Here is a 20,007-nt window from a genome sequence, read left to right as displayed (position 1 = left end):
CATCGACCTGAAGCAGAGAAGCATCTTGTTGCTACAGGGACAGTTTGACACACTTTTGGGCAGAAAAATTACCATTTATATATATATTCATCTTTGATTCATGGGTTTACACACGGCGAGAACCCTAGTGTGTTTATATCTAGAACTGCCTCTCTCTCCTATTTTTTAAAAAAAAGCAATACTGCAGTATTCTACCTTTGGTTGCATCAGTTTGGCAATTAGACAACTGTGAATAAAGTTTAAGATTAGGGTGAATAGAGGCAAGGATTAAATATGAGATTAAGTGCGGTCACATGGTAAGGGAGGAAAATCCAGAAGAAAACAGTAATGCAACATAATCGAAATAAATAACCAAGAACAAGGGAGGAGGAGGAGAAATGACACCTGTAGAAGCATGAAGATTTATGAAGTGTTGCATAATGGTTCCAGAAGAAGGCAGTAATGCAACAACATGGATAATCGCTGCCATAAACACCTTTACTAACTAACTAACTAACTAACTGAGAGACTGACTAGTCAGAATCTACATTTATGAATATAGCAGTGTAGTAATATAGCAAAATACAAAATTCATGTATCTGTACTTTGTTATTTATATTTCTAGCAACTTTTACTCCACTACATTTCCTCTAACTATCTTTGTTACTCATTACCCAAATACAATCAGAGTTGATGTGTATTTATATAGAGCTTTTCTAGTCTTGATGAGCTGCTTTACACTAGAGTTTTGACATTCAAACATCTTTCTTTTCCATTCACACACACTGCAACATGGGGTTAAGTGTCTTGCTCAGGGACACCTATGGACTAGCAGAGCCAGGAATTGAACCCACAACCTTCCAGTTGAACGACAACTTGCCCTATCACTGAGCTACCATGGCTCAAACCTAACTCCTCACTTTTTAAACACTTTTACTTCCAAAAGTCATTTTATATCAGACAATTACTTTTGACATACAGTAAATGTCATATACTTTAACTAAAGTAATATTATAAAAAGTGACTTTGACGTCTACCAAAGTCATTTTCTGGTAAGACGCTTGTACTTTTACTCAACTATTCCTCACTGGCATATACTGTATAACTTGACATGTCTGGATCAGAGCCTGGACTCAAGCAGCAGCTCACTGACGTAACTGTTACCCTGGCAACCGATTAGGCGTCATCACTCTCGCCTGCAAATTCATGAGTTCGCATATTGTCTCCTCTCCCTCTCGGAGATCGTCCTGTGAATATGTTGAGGAAGTGCAGCCACTGAGTCGCAGCTTCGGAGCCTGGTTTATGAAGCAAAATAAACCAGATGTCTGTTCTCGTCTCTTCGGGCTGTTTGTGTTCGTGTCGACCTGAACAACATCACCGTGCGAAGACTGTTGTTGTTGTTGTTGCTAACGTTCCTCCTCCTCAGCTGCAGCCAACATGGCTGAGGATGACTGTGAATGGGTTGTGGAGAGCATCGTTGGCTACCTGGGAAGTCCCGAGTGGATCATTCCAGTCACGGATTTTATGGAAAACAAATGCACAGGTAAAAAATAAAAACACTGTAGCTCTTGAATGTGTACCCACACAGTAATGTCAACTCCAAACACGCTGCGGTGGCTAAGCTAGCTAGCTAACTTGTGCCTGTTTTGACTGTTTGACGTTGTTACAGAACATTTCATGGATTTTACCGCCTGATAAATCCAAACTTTAACAAATATATCGACTTAATTGGAATTCAAGACGGTTGTTTCCTCATTTAGCCACAGAAGAAACACTTTATGTTGAAGATGTCTGTCAGATATGTGAAACAGTCAGCTCGACTAGCGATGGGACACGCCACCTATCTACCGATATTAGTCCTTTTTTTTTAAATGATTCTTTTGAACTATGAATCTTTCAAAAACACATCTGTGCTGCGTTGACACAAATTCTCCAACTGTGTAACAAATGTTGTTCTCCAGAAAAAGAAGAAATGAACAGCGCAAGCATGACTGTGTGCAGAGTGAAACATGCAGTATACTGTACATGATTTTTGCATTGTGTGAGCCAGTGATTTGGACCAGTATCGGACCAATACCGATGTCCATCCCTAGTAGAAACCTTAGCCATTAAATACCTCATGCTGTATTTAAACACTGTTGAAATGTCATTTGTATTTATCAAGAGTCATGCTTCAGTTTTATATTATCTATAAAACATTTGGAGTAGTGACTGTCATAAATGAAAACACAGAAATCATTCATTTATTCATCGATATTATTCAAACTCTTCAGGATACACGTATGAAAAACAATATAATAAACAATAAACAACTAGAGCTAGGCAATAATTTAGTAACATATATTGTGATTTAGGTTTTTTCACTATTAATACAACAAAGTGTGTGTTTTTTATCTTGATAAATTAAAATCTAATGTACAATGAGCATACTTTCAAACAATCAATTTATTTTCAGTTAAAACTGAACGGCATACAATTCATGCACATTTACACTGTGTGTACACTATGTTTAGTTGTTTGCACGTGTTGCAAAGTGCTGTGTGTGCTTCATTGTGGTTTTGTTTGTACATCCTCATGCTATACTGTACATCTTTTATGTATGATTCATGAATCCATCAAAGTATTCATAATATTTGGACATATGTGTGTTATGTTAAGCTAAGGCTGCCAGTGTTTTGCAAATGTGTCTCTTTATTCATTTGCTCTTGTTTTTAGTTTTTGATGATGAAGATGAAAATAAGCTGTCCTACACAGAGATTCACCATCAGTATAAGAAACTGGTGAGTACAGTCTTTGCATTTCCTCATGGGTGGTTTTATGTTGATTACACACTGCGGAGTGTCTGTTGCTAATTAATGAAACTGGAATAACATTGCAGGTGGAGAAGCTGTTAGAGAATTATATGCAGGAGGTTGGGATCAATGACCAGCAGTTCCTGGATGCGTGTACATCTCCTTTTGCCAAGTCCAGAACTCTGCAGGTATCACTCTTCACTGCCACTTACTGAAATAGAAACTAAAACTCCAGTTTGCATCGGGATGGGACGATACCACTTTTTTGTGTTCGATGCCAATACCGATATCACTAACTCGAGTATCCACGGATACCAATATTAGCCCGATGCAGTCATGCTTTAAAAGGACAACAAAGTGAACTTAACTTCATACAACATGTTTGTCATACAACTCCTTGTGCCGTATAGATTGGAGGGTTGCGTCAGGAAGGGTGTAAAAAAGCAAATATGTGGATAACCCGTTGTAGCGACCCCTAGAGAGGGAGAAGCTGTTATTGCTGTTATATAAATGAACGTTTTGCATTACCCTGAGAGCCTATACTGTCACTGCTACTGCAGATGGAAATTGGAAGATGTGTCTTTGCAGTTATCCTAGAGATGAATTACAATTAACATGTGTTAGTTTTAAGATATTTACTGTAATCCTGCACCAGCTACAAAATTCAGGTGTTCAGAAATCCCTCACTGGCAAGATATAAGTAGATTTATAAGAAGATGATTCTAATAGATTTTATCTGAAGTTTTGCTGGAGGGTTGAGAAAACAGTTAAATGTGTATATATATATATATATGTATGTATACATATGTATATATATATATATATATATATATATATATATATATATATATGTATACATATATATATATATATAATGTGTATTTTGAATGACAAGAATAGTTAGTGATATATATATAGTAATAGTGAGAATAGTTAGCAGTGGTATACAGGATACAATGATGTATGCCATTTCCACATCCAGTAATAAAACATAAAAGCGCGACGTTACACAGTGTCTTATTTTCTTTAGATACTGTTCAGGGGCATTCGTGAACAACAAATCAACATAATCCAGCAGAACAGCAGCCTGTTCATAATGTCATTCATTCGTCTTGTGGGTGAAATGACGTTTCATTGTCTTCTATGTTGTTCAGTCGGTGTTTCAACCAGTCCTGGCCACAGATGACTTCCAGCTGTTTCGCTCACTGATGGTTCAGAAGAACATTGAGCTGCAGCTTCAAGCCCTCCGGGTCATCAAAGAAAGAAACGGTACACTGGACAGACCTAAATGTACACACGACTGATGTACAGTTGCTGCAAGTGATAAGCCTTTTGTAAATGTGTGTGTGTGTGTGTGTGTGTGTGTGTAGGGGAGCTCCCAGAGTGTCTGACTGATGGTGTAGATGTGATGACGGAGTTAGAGCAGCAAGAGCTGAAGATCCTGCAAGAGGTTCTCAAGTGAGTCTCTCTCTCTCCATCTGTCTTTCTCTCACTCAAAGACACAAATTTTATTTATTTTACATATATATATAATATATAGGCAACTTAATTAGTTAATGACTCAAGTAGTTCAGTCATAATTTAATGAGATGTGATTTTTGTGTTCATGTTTTCTTTCATTGCCTGTATGTGCCCAGCTTTCTGAAAGCTCCTGCCACTGCTCTCTAATGGGATTTTGCAAGTGGCAGCCTCAATAAGTAGAACACATTGAGTCTAATGGGGCCTCAGTTAAGCTCCTTAGGGTCCAGCTAATTTAGGTTGGAGAGATTGACACTTAACAAGCAACTAAGAAAATAGTCATTTTATCTCCCTTTGTCTTGCCGGGGTAATTTGGCTGCTGATCAGCAACTGTTTTATCCGGCATTTCCATATACGTCAGTACTGGCTAAGGTTCATCTCAGTTTCATCTGAAAACAAATGTATTTGAGTTTATATTATTTATGAACATGAACGCAAGAGTATAACAGGTTACTTAAAACAGTATGTGGGGATTAACTTTTTGAAGACGAGAATTATTTTTTACTTCAAATTCTTTACTTGATAAATGAATCACAACTTCATATTATGCATGCTATGAAATCCTGAAAATGTATTTATTTGGTGTCCACGCTCAGAAAAATCTCAGTGGGAATGACTGAAGTGACTCAGTCAGTCAACACGATGCTGTTTTAGCCACATAAGCAGACATGCTTGTGTTTAAAATGCTGAAATGCAGCTTTACAGTCATATCCTCAGTATCACCACACTGTGCTCTTGTTGACATACACAAAAGCCAATTACTCTAAAGCATATTTCATTTTCTTTAACCCCACATTCCTGGCTCCAGCTGGATAAGCATCTGAGCATCTTTGAATCTGATCCTGTACAGATTTTCTTGCAAGAATGACAGGATACACCATCCACTTCTCACTCTTTTACTCAGTCTCTCCCTCTACCTGTACCTGCTGGTAAATCTCCTTTAAGACAATCAAAGTTGTTAGATAATTCAGTTAAAGGATTTGCATGTGGTGCCCTGGAGAGCAAGCCTACACCACATGGAAATCCCTGATGTTCCTGTATAATTCTACTATCTATTCCATTGATGCCAGACGTTTAACGGCTAAATGAACAATACCATCACTTGCTGAACCCAAGATTAACATGGCTATTATCACACCTGGGATTCTGGACATGCACACATGCAAATGTAGCAGGATCATTGTACAGAGATCGCTTTTTATAGACTGGGCCCAGGCCTCATTTTTGAACTGTTCTTCTCTCCCGCTGCTCTGACGTCAGAAAATCAAAAGAGGAATATGATGAACAAATGAGCAGGAGGCTGCTGTTAGAGGAGGAGCTCGGTTCTACCTCCAGCTGCTGCCCAGATAAGCCAATGGCCGAGGGCATTGAATCCACGAATGCCATTTGTGCTTCGAGCCAGCAAAGCAACACTGCCAAGGTAAGACATCACCAACTGTTGCTGCAGATCAGGATCTTTGAATCAGCCAAACTGTCGGAGCATACATGAACATACAAGTGCTGCTCAAACACAAAAGTCACGACGCCCCCATGTCAAACTGTATGTCACTAATGTGGTATTTATTTCATGTTAAGGCCAAAGCTGAGGAGAGTGGTGAAAACAGCAGCATCAGTAATGGTCACCACACACCACTATTGAATGGAAACACTGCCACTGAATATAATCTGGTAATTTTACACAGCTGTGTGTATGTACGCCACAGTTTCCTGCTCGGTCTGAGTATGCATTCATTCCATTTTAGGAGTGGTACACCTGCTTTTGTTCATTTGTTAAATAAAGTGGACTTTCTCTGATACCAGAGATACTTTCAAAACCTAGGTGTTCCCAGTGCATCCTGAGGACGCACGGAAACTGTTTCATAGCCTCCTGTAGTCCTGTCGTGGCTTTGTAGAGTTAATGCTTGTAAATTAGTTTGCACATTTTCAGTAGTAGATAAAAATATTTGCTGCAGGGAGACTGGGCAGTGTTGCATTTTAGAGCAAGACGGTCACGTCCTCCGGAAAAGTCTCCAATGTGAGGCCTGCGTTGCAAAAATTGATTTTCAAGAAAGTAAATTTCTAGGCTGTCTTTGTATTTCTTTTTGTTGTAGCTTTTGTTTTCCCAGCGTTAGCATTTTGCAATAGTGGGCTGATTATGATGCAGCGATTGTGTCACCTGTGCAGCATGTGTCAATATCTGTGGGTCATTTCCTCCAGGTAAACGTTAACCCTGTCAGAAAAGAGGAGAGGAAGACTGCTGTCCCTGCAGGTGGACAAGAGAACGGTGCAGCTAAAAGCCAGGCTGCATCTAAATTCAACCCAGGTAACTCACAAGTGTAATGTGTAATTAAAACTCCCATTTACCACTACCTCTTTCAAACCCTCATTATAAGAGTGAGGATACATTGTATGTACTCCACCAAGAGCTGCTAAACTGATTTGAGCATGCATGTTCAGATTTTGGCAGTAGCAGTGTGGAGTCCAGAGTTCTTCCGGCAGTGAGAGCTCCAGTAAAGTGCGGCGAGACCTCTGTCAGTGCCAGTCTACACACCAAGGAGCACGGCAGCAGCAGCCAGACTGCAGTAGAGTCGTGGCTCGAGGAGGCACACAGAGAGGCCGGCTTCTCTAAACCGTTTACTGTAAGTCTGTGATCCAGCTGCAGCTCCAGATGTGAGATTAAGTCACAAGGACATAATGCACATAGCATTATGAACAAAACACCAGGCATGTCAACATTAAGCTCAGAGAAAACACTTTCCCCTTAAATTTCACACACACAATCTGGTGTTCATGTACAACTAAAAACATTTAGTATTTCTTCATTATAAATTGTTAATACTTTAACATGCAGTAAATTGTAAGTAACTGCCAGATATTACCAGACTTATTCACAGGACATTTTTATGGTTTACATTAAGCAAGAAAAAAAGGGCTTAGGTATTGACTGATCCAATGACCTGTATAGGTTTGAACTCTCCCAGTCTGTCCTGAATGCGTCGTCAGATCCAAACACAAGAACCATGAACGCAGTCCATCCTCAGGATAGATTAGAGACGAACTGTCCCCTCCACTGATGTTGTCTGATACACAGGGTTTCTTTTTTACACGCTAATTAGGTCTGAACGGGGCTTAGGTTGTACTTACACTTCACCTGTCTCACCCTCCCTCACCCCCTTGTCTCCCGCAGGAGTTGACAGCGTCTCAGCAGGAGCAGCTCCAGCAGAGGGCAGTGTACCTGCGGCAGCAGCGAGACAAGCTGCACGCACTGAAGAAAGAACAGCAGAAAACCAAGCAGACCGCCTCCTCAGATGAGGCTCCCTCCAGCCCCACACCAGCGCCTGCCACCACCCCGGTAAATACACAGTCTGCTCCTTCCAGAAAAGGGTCAAAGGTCGGGACTCGCAGGCAGATTGAATACCTTGAAACATAGAAGCATTTCTGTGGCTGATGAATCTTATCGTGACACCATTAGATCAGGACCTGATCATTTAGATGGAATATTCAGCTCAAATTGAATTTGTGATAATAATTCTTCTATATGTGTTCTCATTTATTTCTTTGTTGCACCCATTTTACACCTGTTTTTCTTTTTTCTTTCCTTATTTATTGGGTTCTCATTCTTTTCCCCTCCCCCCTCTGCCTGTGTTTAACTTGGTCTGTCAGGAGGCAGTGGGACAGTCCCAGAGGAATGGGACCTGTCCCCCTCCTCATCCTCTTCCTCCAGCACAAAACTCTACTAACCCCTCCAAACAGAAGGTGATCTATTGGCTGCCTCTCCCTGATGTGTGCACACTTGATGGCTGACGTGTTGCTGTGTAGTGCGCCGCTCTCCCCCTTTGTCTTTGTTGTGCTCTGTCCCTTTAATTCCTGCAGCCTGACCTCATTTACTTGTGTTAATTGCATATTAAATTCCCAAAATTAATTATTCATATATACAGATATTTACATTGCACTCACTGGAAAAAAACCCAGGCTATTGTGATGAAAGCTTTCACTTTTGCATCTATGTAAAACTATATGAATATCATCATTTACCTTGTGGAAGGCCCTTATGAGTGTGGTGTTGACGCGTTTCAAACATCTGCTGCTTTTATTTAGTTTGACAGTTAAAGGTCCAGTGTGTAAGAATCAATGACCTCTGACAGTGAGACTGTAGATAGTGACAAACAGAGGATTCTCAAGCTGTGTTTCTATCATGATACAGTTCAGTTTGGTACAGTACAGTTCAGTTTGGCCCGGTAAGGCCCTCGGTCCGGAGAGCAGTACCTTTACTTGGTAGGCGGGATGTGGGCTGTGCCCGACAGCTGTGTCAGTGAGGCACTGACAACGACATCGAACGTGACCCAACAGACAACAGAGGACATCCAGCAGTCCAAGGGAAGGGTACCGAAAAATGGAATGGTTGGGGCTGGTTATTTTGGTATTATTTCTAATAGAAACACCAACAAAATATGTACTGTACAGAACTGAACTGTTCCATAGTGCTCAATCCTACCACAATGGTTGTTCCTATTTGTTTGCATTGTAAACCTCTGTTTTAATACAAATGCTCTGGTTGATTTGTCTCTTTGAGCTGCTGTAGAAACATGGCGGCCTCTTTAAAGCAAGGCACATACAGTAAAAGATGTTTATTCTGAGGCTATGAAAACCAAACAAAAGCTATTATACACTCACAAACATTATATTTCTACCAGTAAACCCTTCTAAATGTTACATACTGGACCTTTAATGCACTTGCACAGGTGTGCTTTGTTGTATTTTAGACCTCTTCCTCAACTTCAACATTTTATCAGAAACCACTGTTGGTGGTGATCATGATGTTCATCATGATCTACCAGGTTGCTGACTCTTGGTCTCTTAACACAGGAGATATCTGCTGAGGAGAGAAAGAAGCTCCAGAAGAGAAAACATCTGGCTGACAAACTGAAAGAGGAAGTGATCAAGAAATAACCCCCCCCCCTCCAACTGCTAGTATTCTTGTTCACCTTTGCTCCTGGAATCAAACACATGACTTCCTTTGCCACCAGGCAGATAATTCACTATATATAAACACATTTCAGGGTGTTGTTTTTGTATGTGTGTCCCAGATGATATATAAAAGGTATGAGAATTTCTTTTCATGGCCATCTACCTTGTTTTTACTGAATGTACCAGAATGTGTCAGTCTCCACTCTTTACCTGTAACCAGGGTATTCTCAGACCTGTTTGATCAAAAACATGAGGCCAACTGAAATGCATGGAGACCAGTCAGACAATATGCTGCTAATGTAACTAGGCTGAAGCACAGCACCCGTTATGGCTTTGATTTGACTTTTACTTTCATTCCTCTGCCACCAAGTGGGCAATATTTACTCTTGACACTTTGGACTGTCCAAGATTAATGAGTGATATGTCCTCATCCAATAAACCCTGTAGTAAATCAGCTAACGATGAGAGTCTCATGTTAAGGTGAACACAGCGAACACTGTAGCAGCTCATTGTAGCCGGTGAGCGATGTGGACGTGATCGCGACGAAGTCACCGCGAAAATGTTCACAAACATGCGGCCAAGAGAAGAGCATGTCGCTTTCTTCTAGGAATACCATAATCTGCAGTCTTCACTTTAAGCAGTCATGATGCAGTTTCTATGTAATATTGTTATCGAGTATGCCGTTTAATAAATCACATTTTATAGAAACTATGTTGGGATGCCAGAGTTTGACTGTACGGAATCTGACGCTATGTCTATGTGTTACAATTTTCATTACATAGGTGACTTTAAGACATTTTACAGCAACTTAAGGGATAATGAGCCTCGCTTTCCTCTCTAGAAATCTAACAGCAAAAATCATTATTTTAGAAATTGCCTGTGTCTAAAAAGAGGTAACATCTTCAGAGTCTGATGAGTTATTTCGAACAATTTGAAACTAATAAAAAAATATTCTATCCCTACCAAATCCAATTGGTTAGATTTGGTTTATTCCATCTCGTATCCAAATCAGCTATTAAATCAAAGCTCGATTCACAATTTCAGTGTCAGGGTCACATTTAATTCCAAAACTTATCAAATTCATACAAATGTTAAGAATGGATAGTGGTAGTAAATGCACTTGGTACAACATCATCAGTGGAGTGCATGTTGTTGACACTAACAGGAGGAAAGACAATTCACTGCTTCAGTGCTGCTGATTTCCTGAAAACCACATTGGCAATAATTTCACTCGAGTTCCAACCTTGTCGATTAGAATTTAGCCGACGTTTTAGGTTTGCGATCAAGCATTTTCTGATTACTTTTCAGCGTGCTTGTCGTGAGACCTGGACAACACAACCCAGAAAATGTTTGGACCCAACACTGAAATGTGTCGCTGACCTCTGACATAGTCAAACCTGCAATTTGATGGTGGAAATTCTCAGCCAGCACAACCCTTTTAAAAGCTGCACTGTATGACCTCTGTGGTTAAATCATCTTTATCATAACAAAAACAGCTTATTCATTCATGACACTTGAATTAAATTGTTAATAAAAATTAATTTACAGTTTGTGATAACAGGCCAAAAAAGCATACGTATAATGTGAACTGTGGAACTAAGCTGAATCCTTCAAAATGGATAAAAAAAATCTTGATGCCTCATGCCCCTTTAAACTCAAGACCATCATTCTTCATTCACTAATAAACCTGAGATGTTTCACCAGCTCGCAGTGTTACAGCACACGCGCAAACACACACACAGGGTGGGCAACTGTTTGTGTCAAATTGAGTTGTGAACCTGAGATCCATCTGAGAGGAAGATGCCGAGACTCAAAACTTAAAAAATACAAAGTGTGGACTAAATCTACTCGTCAACACACCAACCACTCAGGTTTTTCACCCAGTTAAGAGTGCAGCAACAAAATGAGGCCACTATATTCTTAAATCCATTAAAATACAAAATTCCAGACATCCTCAAAATGTTGGCTGCAAAAATGACTTTACTGCAGTTTAATGTTATTTTTAAAACCAGCATTTTACATTGAATCAAATGAATGGGGCTGAAAGGATGACCAGAGACCCCGCCTTTTGTGCAGCAAAAAAAATACACAGGTAGGCGGCCATCTCTCTCCCCTTCAAATTAAATCAAGGGCAAATGATTAAAAAGAGAACAAAAAACATCTGTACAGTACTTTTTAACAAAGACATGAAATTTCTGGCTAACACAGTCCTGTATGTGAGACATTGTGTTGTGTTCTGTGCGCCTCGGCCGAACAGATGCCATGGCTTCTGAGGGTATGAGTCCTGCTCCTCTGGATCTAAGTCTCAAATGTTTTCATCCTGGTATATTTTGACATGTCATCATTACCTCCTTTGTCTCTCAATGTTTTGTTTTTAGTCTTCCATATTGCCTCGGTCCTTCTAGCTCCGACAAAGGTGGACAAATCTGTGGCAGGGCAGCTCACATGCTGCTTCTGCCAGTCAAGCTTTCTATAACTATAACAGCTAGTCCTGCTAGCCTGACTGGCCTGCTTCACAGTTCTCACACTGGCTGGTTGTGTTCTGGCTTTCTCCGTCTCTGGAACTCACTGGTCCGGGTTTGAGAAGGACAGAAGTAACAGTTCAAATGAGGACGTGTGAGGGCTCCTGCGAGACTGCTGTAGTACCACGGGCTTCCTTGCCACTGTTGCTATAGCAACAGCGCAGGGTTAGGCCTTGGCACAGATTTCATTGCAGCCCCTCTGGTCGGTACATAGGACGATGGAGGAGAAATGAGAAAGTAGTTCAGAAAGAGGAATGAGCTACGAGAGCAGGGGAGCATGGGATACATTTTCGAAATGATCTGGACTAAAATGGAGAATTTGGGGGTTTCCTGAAGGAAGCTGTTGGCAGAATAAAAAGTCAAAAAAAAAATAATGAGGTGAAGGAACACTAATCTGTGTTTCTTTCCAGTTTAAGAAAAGCTCTCCATCTCCTCCCACTGAGAGAAAAAGAGGAGCAGAGATCAAAAGGGACTGAGTGAGGTGGGAGCTCATCTTTGCCAATCTCCTCAGCCAGACCAATGGGTGACACAGGTTGGCCAAGGACCAATGGGACAACCAAAGGAGAGAGGACTGGAGGGACTCTTGTGTCTGTCCATCATGACCTAATAGAGGACAAGTAGCCTTAAGAACTCAGACGGGGACGCTTCCTTGGAGACTGCTCTTCTTCCTCGTCTTCTTCCTCATCATCCTCATCGTCTGGGTAGTCCACTAAACCAACCAGTGCAGTCTAGGAGAAGGAGAAAGGGTTTAACAAAACAAGCGATGGGGGGGGAAAAAAGCCATTAAAATTCAGGTTCCTTGAACCAAAAAAACGTGTTCGACATCACCATCAGTTTTTTCCTCCTTACATGAAGAAATAAATTTGCAGCTGTATTTTAATTAACACATTCAATTTGACAGAACCTTATTTAGGACTTGCTACATTTCAGCGCCCACCTCTTTCATGTGAACATTTTAAGTATTGGCTTCAAATCTGAGATCAGTAAATAACTGGATTTGTGGGCAGCAAGCGCTACTTATTGAGATGCAGTACCTTAACTGCTGGTGTGGCAGGAAGAGCAACTGTTTTGATGGAGGAAGTTGAACTGTTGTTTGGAGTGCCAGACGGTGATGAAGGAGAAATTACAGCTTTCCCGTTGTTGGCACCATTCGCTCCGTTGGCAGCTCCTGCATCAACAGTGAGAATATCACACTTGAAGAAAAGAAGCAATGTGAGGATAATTTACAGGAAGTTAAACACAGCACTACTACTACTACTTACCCTTTTTGGCTTCCATGTACTTGCCATAGCTGTCAGAAAAGTCTTCCTCCATTCTCTTTTCAACGGCCTCTCCGTCATCATCCTCGTCATCGTCATTGAACCACAACTCCTCGTCCTCATCCAATGACCGTGCATCTCTTCGATATCTAACCAGGAAATAAACAGTTAAATGTTTCCTCAATTTGACTATAAGTCTATCTGAGGCAGTCCTGAAAGATTTTGGTGATACAAGGCCAGATTGGAGGTTTGTCCAACCATTCTACTGACCTGTTAAGTCTCTGACTCTGTCTGTCTTTTTCCTGCTCATATCTGCCTTTCAAGCCCTTGAAAGTCTGGACGTACTCAATGGATTCAAGTGCTTTGTAGAAGTTATCCACGATGTGAGCAATGAGAGATTTGATGTCCTCCTGGAAAGAGAATATCACACACAATCACTTCCAGCACTGTATGAAAAAACAATGAAAATCAACATTTCTCACTAAAGCGTTTGTGTGTTAACTCACCACTTTAATGAACTCAAAGAGCTCGATGATGGCTGAGTTGAGGAGGTTGTATCGGGTGCCATTGTCAAGCAGGGCATTAATGACAGGCTCAAACAGGTTCCCTTTGATGATGTAGCGGTTATAATACTCATCCTTTAGACCAATGATCCGCCGCATGAAACGCAGGGCACCTTGAGCAAAAACAGATGACAACTTTATAAAAATGAAGCTGTGCTGGTGAATTTCAAACATGTGAGGTCAGATGCAGAGAGTATATGCAAAAACTAATGACTGTATAGCTCCTACACAGTCATTTAGAAAGTAGTATCACCACTGAGAACACTGAGAGAAAGTAAAACAAAACACATGTGCATGAATATGAACGTTATGTGGGGACTCACAAAGGGCAAGGAAGGTGTGCTTTGAGTTCATAAGCACCAATACTCTTCTGAGAAGATCTTTGTTCATGATGTAAGTCTTGATGTGGTAGGTGTGGTGCTCCACGCAGAAGGTAAGAAGCTCCAATATCAGTGCAAGCAGCTGGGCTGTCTGAAAGTTATCTACACCAAAACAAAGCACAGGTGCAAATGAGACCAGAGTAAAATGATATACATATAGACAGTTATAGGCAGTTGATAGTTTGAGTAACAACAGTCACCTGGACAGACTGGGTTGATCTTAGTCGATCCCTCCTGTAGATCTAATACACACAAGCAGGATATAATAACTTCTGCATTATTGTATGAAAACATTTTACCAACAGTTTATATGAAGTCACTCACCCAGATCGCCCTTTGAGTGTTTGTCATGTGCGGTGTTGGCCAGCAAAGGAGCCGTCAGGACATGCATGCAGTACTTGTAGAAGAAACTCAAAAACTCTGTCTTCTCAGTTTTCTACAAGAAAAACAAAACAAAAATGTATCAAATGGTTGATCAAGTTTGTGCCGTTTAGCAGAGCAAATAAGGAACATGCATCTAAGAATCAACATGATTTAATAGGAACTCAGAATTAAAAAAAAAATTATTTTAAAAAAGAATGTTTTACATTGGTAGAAGCCAGCATGTTCTCGGGGTCGATGAGTGTCCTGAGCAGACCCATTAGCTGGACCGCCCCTCCCAACTCTGGGTCAGAGTCACAAATCATCTGCTTGATAACAACATTTATCAGCAGGACATCCTGGAGACACAAAGAGACAGAACAGAACATACGGTCAGCATGACGAAGATCATGGAGAACAGTGTGCCCAAATTATAAAGAGAAATCTCAATAAAAAGTACAGCCCTGCTATCAGAAATTTCTAAGCGGCATCAATGGATACCAAATCAAAATAAGCCTACGCGCTGACCAGCTTGCTTTTTGTAAATAACATCGATGTACCCAAAGAACTACACTGTATGTTACGGTAAATGCAGAAATGCTTGTAGACTTCATTGTCAGGATACTTACGTCGTCTGTCTGCTGTGGTTCCTGCATGACAAATTCCCGGACCATGGAGGGGCTGAATTCCACCAGGTAAGAGAAGATGTCTGTAGCTGCTGCCCTCACCTGCAGGTCATCCATTCCCTGAGCAGGAGAAAAGCCATAAAAAGTCATATAACCTTTTGTACCCAATTCTGCAATCAAGTAAATTGCACAAATAGCATACACATTCCTATAACATACCATGACTATTTCAAGAGCAGGTAAGATGCCTAGATTTGCCAACGTTTTGAAGAAAGCATCTCTGTTTTGTGGCTGCAACGTTTGTGAAAAAGCACAGAATTCCTTGACAAAGTTTACCTAAGTAGAAAAAAAACAAAAGACAGATGTAATGATTATGCGGCATTTAACACATTGGAGCAAGCAAACATTTCAGGATGCAAACCTTTTTTTGAAGTTACGTGAACAACAACTACATAGACAAAGAGACTGGAATAATCTCCGAATTAACTCTCAGACTTTAATCTAAGACGTCAGGCTGTTTTGCCATTTTATTTTATATTTGGCCATAATCCTCTTCCATAGTGAGAAGCTATTAATTCCTTGCACTACAAGCTGGTCTACAAAAGAACTTGTAACAAAATCATTGAAGAAATCAATGTGGAAAAGTCAGTAATTTCCAGCTTTGAGAAAAAAACATTAGTATATTATAATATATTATAACACAATCGAGGTTTTGAACCTCCATATCTGACAATATATTTAAAACAACATCTGTCCTCCAGATATGACACCTGTTTGACTTACAAGTTCTCTCCTTTTACTGTCATCTGTGGCTTCATCTGTGAGCTGTGCGAAGACTTCTGTTAAAAACTTCTCATCCTCCTGTAGTGCAGGGAAAAGTTGAGTTTAAATGCAATGAAACATAAGAAAATAAATAGCTTACTTGCAAAGAAGCAAAAAAGGCATACAAAACTTCTTAGTGGTTTATACACACTTTCAGTTCAAAGTGCACTATTCTAACAATTAAGAAAAACACAGTCCTGAAGACTTCCCATTAACCTTTTAACACATTTATTAGATGCCCCAAAGTTAACAAAATGGATTGACCAGCAGTTTCTGAGATACTTACAGGGTTAGACTGTAATGCAGTTTACACTATAGCAATAACTGTATGGTAGAAAATGTATTTCTAATAACACACCTCACACAAGCTCCCATTAATGTCCACTGGAAAATAAAATGGATTTCACAACAGTTTATTAACCCATAAAATGTATTTTCTACTCTTCATGGGTCATTTATCATAATACAAGACAAGACTAAACAAAACTTGTCATAAAATGTAAAGCCTCCAAAGCCAAGGAGATTGTCACAAATTGTTCAATAGTGGAACAGATGTTATCATTAAGTGTGTGCTGTTATTGAACTACAACAAGTACTATGACACATTACAGTAAGTAGAGGCACAATGGAAAATGTGCCATTAGCCAAAGGAGAATGTAAATTTAAGAAAATACTGTTCACAAGTGTTACCACCTTGCAGTGACATAAGGTCTGTAAAAAACAATTACATTAGGGCTCGTTGATAAATTTTGCCTACAAGATTAATACAAGTTACTGAGTTTGGGTCCTCACCTGCAACATACTGACAATCTCCACCTTGTTGAAGAAAATGAAGGAGTTGAGTGTGGACAGGAAGTTCTCCTCAAAGAGAGATGGTGTGGGCAGGATGATGTCCTGGATGTACTGCACCCGGTAGGTCTGGTGGATCTTCTGCCGTAGCTCAGAGTCTGTGATGGGGATCACCTCCTTAAACTTTGCAGTCTTGGTCAAGAATTCCCGGTGCCGTTTAGGCTGAACCAGTGCAGGGTCATACTCAAGGCAGCCAACCACATCCATGATACAGTCATCAGAAAACATCACCTCAAAGAGGGCTGCTTTATTGAGGAACAAGACACCTCGGACAATCTCATAAAGGTGATGCAAGCCCTCCCTGTTGTCCAGGTCCTCACATACTCTGAAGAGACCAAGGAGTTTCTTAATGTATCCTTCACTCATCAGGGCTAAGGCAAGTTTTTCCCTACGGATGGGAGAGGACAGGACAGAAGTGACCAGGTCAGCTATCTCTTCCAGTCGGCTAAGCTCGCATGGAGGGAGCTCCACAAGGTGGCTTGTCTCTGGAATCTCCTCAAAGCGCTCCTCCTCCGACTCATCTATGGGGTCCTGGGTGATGTCAAGGGTAGGGTCCTTACCTTGAACCTAAGTATTGGATAGGCAGAAAATATAAAATTAAAAATAATACAAATAATTGTGCAAACTTCAGCACTGGCAAACTAGCACCATCACTAAAGCGATGACTTGCTAAAACTGGATTGTTTTTACCTGACAAATCTTCTCCCAGATCTCATCACAGCCAGCCTTCTCTTGGAAACTTAGAGCAAGGTCATAGTTATCTGCTTCTGACCAGACAATTAATGTGTCCTTGAAAGAGAAAGACAAAAGATTAAATTGTGCCCAAAAAAATGATTACAGGACACACTGAAAGATCATTGCATACACTCTCACAGTGAGGTTACATATAACACAGCACAAAATGTTTTGGCTTTTTTAAGCTATACACAAATTCTTTCACTCTGAAGACATTTTAACAACACATGCTGCCTCTCACACTAAACAAACATTATGCTCTCCTGTTCATACAAACTACATAACATGCTTCTACTACTTCCTCACAGCAAGGACTTTAAACTGTTAAAAAGAAGCGTGACTGTGTTGCAATTACTACTGATATGTTGTAACATGCCCTGCTACTTTCATGTTTACTATTTCACCAAACACTGACTTCACTTCCTTATAACAAAACAATCACTGTCCAGCAACATGTTGAAATGTCCAATTATTACAATTTGACACCAACATCTCAGAATGAGAATCAACTGCTGAACGTGCACATGCCCTTTGTAGCTGACGCAGACAAATTAAGTTGGTGTTACCTGTTGTTTCTGATATGCAGTGTTCGGGCTTATCTTCGACTCCAACAGTAGTGACCCTACAACACAGATGACCAATTTGTTTAAAATGTTGCAGCAAAGATCACCAAATGATAACAATCCCTTGTTTGCAATGGCCCATTGTGACACGCGAGCATTTCAGGGAGAGCCGATAAAGTACAGACAAAATAGAAATTCAGAGACCTCATATCCCCCCCAAAGCCAAGCAAATTATTAAATATTATATGTGATCCGTGTATGCGCACATCATACTGTTTTACTTCTCTATGTAATAAGTTAGTACGTTTAAGAGCAGACTTTGAGGCCCCCCATGCTACTGAGATCCAGTCGCCTGCTTGGCAAACGAACTGGCTTGCACCAGCTACTCACTACATTAATATCGATTTAACCTCAAACAAATCTGTCATTGATGGCATCAGCGGGTGGATGCCATTGAATTAGTTGGCTGTAGCAATGTCTAAAAGAGCAAGTCAATCAAGTAAACACATTAGCCAAGCGAGACATTGTGGCCGAGAAACCAAGAGTTAGCGCGCTAAAGTTAGCTACCGTAACATCATAGCGGCAATGCTAACTGGGAACTTACCATCGGATTCGGCCCGAACTAATAACGAAATTCCTTTCAAGCGTTCAACAAAGGTCGAAGAAACGTGCCCGGTGCCCCGGTCATCCCACTGACGGTCTTCGTTTAGAGTATATACTTTCACTCGCCGCCGAGTGTCCGACATGGTTAACCGAGTCGGAGCTAGCTATGTGCTAACAAGCTATCACTTCACCCCGTCTACTGTTTTCCTAGCCTCGATCTGTTAACTTTGTTTCCACCCGCATGTTACAAAACATGCACGTCTTAGCAAAGTTCACAATAACAATAAGTGTACCCGTCGCTATTCACAGACGCATTACGTTTAAGGTGAAACACAGCTCAAAGGGAGGCTTGATAATAAAGTACAAATTCACACTGAGCACAAGAACTCCTATGGCCTCCTTGCTAACGTCCACAGACCGCCATCTTGTAATCCGATCTTGTGTTCTTTTTCTTCCTCGACGTCAATCAAGCGCTCGCTGCTCCGGGGTCTCCCCCTCCCATCGAAACCATCCAATGGCAGAGCTGCTGCTCCACAGGTACTACGCGTCACCTACAGACGAACAAAGTGAAAATAAATAAATAACAAACAAATAATAGCAGCAGTCTGTATATGCTAATGTTTAAAACAGACGATATTTTATAGGATTTTTTTTATTAATCACTGTGACAATATAGTATTGCCAAACTGCTCAGATAGATAGATCGATCGATAGATCGATAGATAGATAGATAGCAAACCATTTGACAGATAAGTGAATATAAAACGTGGAAAATGTTAATGTGGCTGGTCTGGGCCACTTTTCGACAGCACAAGATGGCGTCCTTTGTAAACGCAAAGTCTTCAAGTACTCATAAGAGGCAACAAAAAGTCTTCCTCTTCTTCTACTTCTTTGTTCCAAGTCACCAAAGTTCTCTTGCCTTTGTAAGGCTGATTTCTCTTGCATTTCTCGTTCAAACACCACCAACATTGGCACTGCACACACCTGAGTAAGGCACCTGCCAAGTCTGGAGTAGCAGAAGAGGGCACAAACTCCTTACAGAGACGCCCTCGGTCCGACTGGGTCACTAACCAATGTCTTTCAGTTGTAAGGCAACAGAGCTAGCCACCTCGCTACTGTCTGGCTCCCCAAATGTATTTCCCTAGAGAAAATGATTATACCACTTAGCATTATTTCACAGTGCAGAGTCTGTAGTTTGTATTATTCAGAATAAAATCCAGTTCACAGCTGTAAAATTTAAGATGTTCTGTAGTTTAAAGCGATCTTCAATTTCAATTACTTGGAGGCTGCATCTTCATTTAGTGACTGGTGAAAAAATATTTTACATATGCATGGTCAGATACTATTTTAGGGTTCAAATGCATCTCTCAAACACTCAGAACATTTCAGTACATTCTTATACAACAATTTTTTACAGTCTATAACCTAAATGATCAAGAGGCACCAGTTCCTGACACAAGCGTCAGAGCTGTACATCTCAACAGTGTGT

General features: G+C 40.6%; 2 protein-coding genes across 5 annotated transcripts; one reads left to right on the top strand and one right to left on the bottom strand.

Moving 5' to 3' along the window:
* The first annotated feature begins 1,159 nt into the window (after positions 1-1,159).
* cfap36 (cilia and flagella associated protein 36) lies at positions 1,160-9,947 on the top strand. 4 transcript variants are annotated; one of them, XM_044045079.1, is made up of 12 exons: positions 1,160-1,522; positions 2,695-2,759; positions 2,858-2,959; positions 3,926-4,040; positions 4,142-4,229; positions 5,550-5,709; positions 5,865-5,957; positions 6,486-6,591; positions 6,726-6,907; positions 7,456-7,620; positions 7,932-8,024; positions 9,135-9,947. In XM_044045079.1, exons 1-12 carry the CDS (start codon positions 1,417-1,419, stop codon positions 9,216-9,218), a joined length of 1,359 nt encoding a protein of 452 aa, XP_043901014.1. In that variant the 5' UTR covers positions 1,160-1,416; the 3' UTR covers positions 9,219-9,947. The 4 variants fall into 4 exon arrangements, with proteins under 4 accessions (XP_043901014.1, XP_043901015.1, XP_043901016.1 ...); XM_044045080.1 differs by lacking the exon at positions 5,865-5,957; XM_044045081.1 differs by lacking the exon at positions 7,932-8,024.
* Positions 9,948-10,274: 327 nt separating this feature from the next.
* Positions 10,275-19,672, bottom strand: LOC122781434 (serine/threonine-protein phosphatase 4 regulatory subunit 3-like). Its single transcript, XM_044045077.1, has 17 exons — positions 19,503-19,672; positions 18,520-19,069; positions 17,919-17,974; positions 17,308-17,406; positions 16,561-17,184; positions 15,730-15,807; positions 15,166-15,282; positions 14,950-15,066; positions 14,548-14,679; positions 14,285-14,396; positions 14,161-14,202; positions 13,904-14,062; positions 13,524-13,693; positions 13,288-13,427; positions 13,021-13,166; positions 12,793-12,926; positions 10,275-12,486 (listed from the first exon to the last, which is right to left on the bottom strand). Exons 2-17 carry the CDS (start codon positions 18,659-18,661, stop codon positions 12,382-12,384), a joined length of 2,373 nt encoding a protein of 790 aa, XP_043901012.1. The 5' UTR covers positions 18,662-19,069; positions 19,503-19,672; the 3' UTR covers positions 10,275-12,381.
* Between the last annotated feature and the right edge of the window lie 335 nt (positions 19,673-20,007).

Source organism: Solea senegalensis, linkage group LG15 (genome assembly GCF_019176455.1).
Source record: "Solea senegalensis isolate Sse05_10M linkage group LG15, IFAPA_SoseM_1, whole genome shotgun sequence".
In the NCBI taxonomy this organism is placed as follows: Eukaryota; Metazoa; Chordata; class Actinopteri; order Pleuronectiformes; family Soleidae; genus Solea; species Solea senegalensis.
This window is presented reverse-complemented; position numbering and strand designations above follow the sequence as displayed.

Excerpts from the sequence above, each read along its gene's own strand:
- cfap36 (XM_044045079.1), top strand. The coding sequence starts at position 1,417 with ATGGCTGAGGATGACTGTGAATGGGTTGTGGAGAGCATCGTTGGCTAC. Across the intron at positions 1,523-2,694 it reads TATGGAAAACAAATGCACAG|TTTTTGATGATGAAGATGAA; the intron begins GTAAAAAATAAA and ends TCTTGTTTTTAG. Across the intron at positions 5,958-6,485 it reads CTGCCACTGAATATAATCTG|GTAAACGTTAACCCTGTCAG; the intron begins GTAATTTTACAC and ends CATTTCCTCCAG.
- LOC122781434 (XM_044045077.1), bottom strand. The coding sequence starts at position 18,661 with ATGTCGGACACTCGGCGGCGAGTGAAAGTATATACTCTAAACGAAGAC. Across the intron at positions 13,167-13,287 it reads CAGAGTCAGAGACTTAACAG|ATATCGAAGAGATGCACGGT; the intron begins GTCAGTAGAATG and ends TTTCCTGGTTAG. Across the intron at positions 12,927-13,020 it reads GTACATGGAAGCCAAAAAGG|GAGCTGCCAACGGAGCGAAT; the intron begins GTAAGTAGTAGT and ends CTGTTGATGCAG.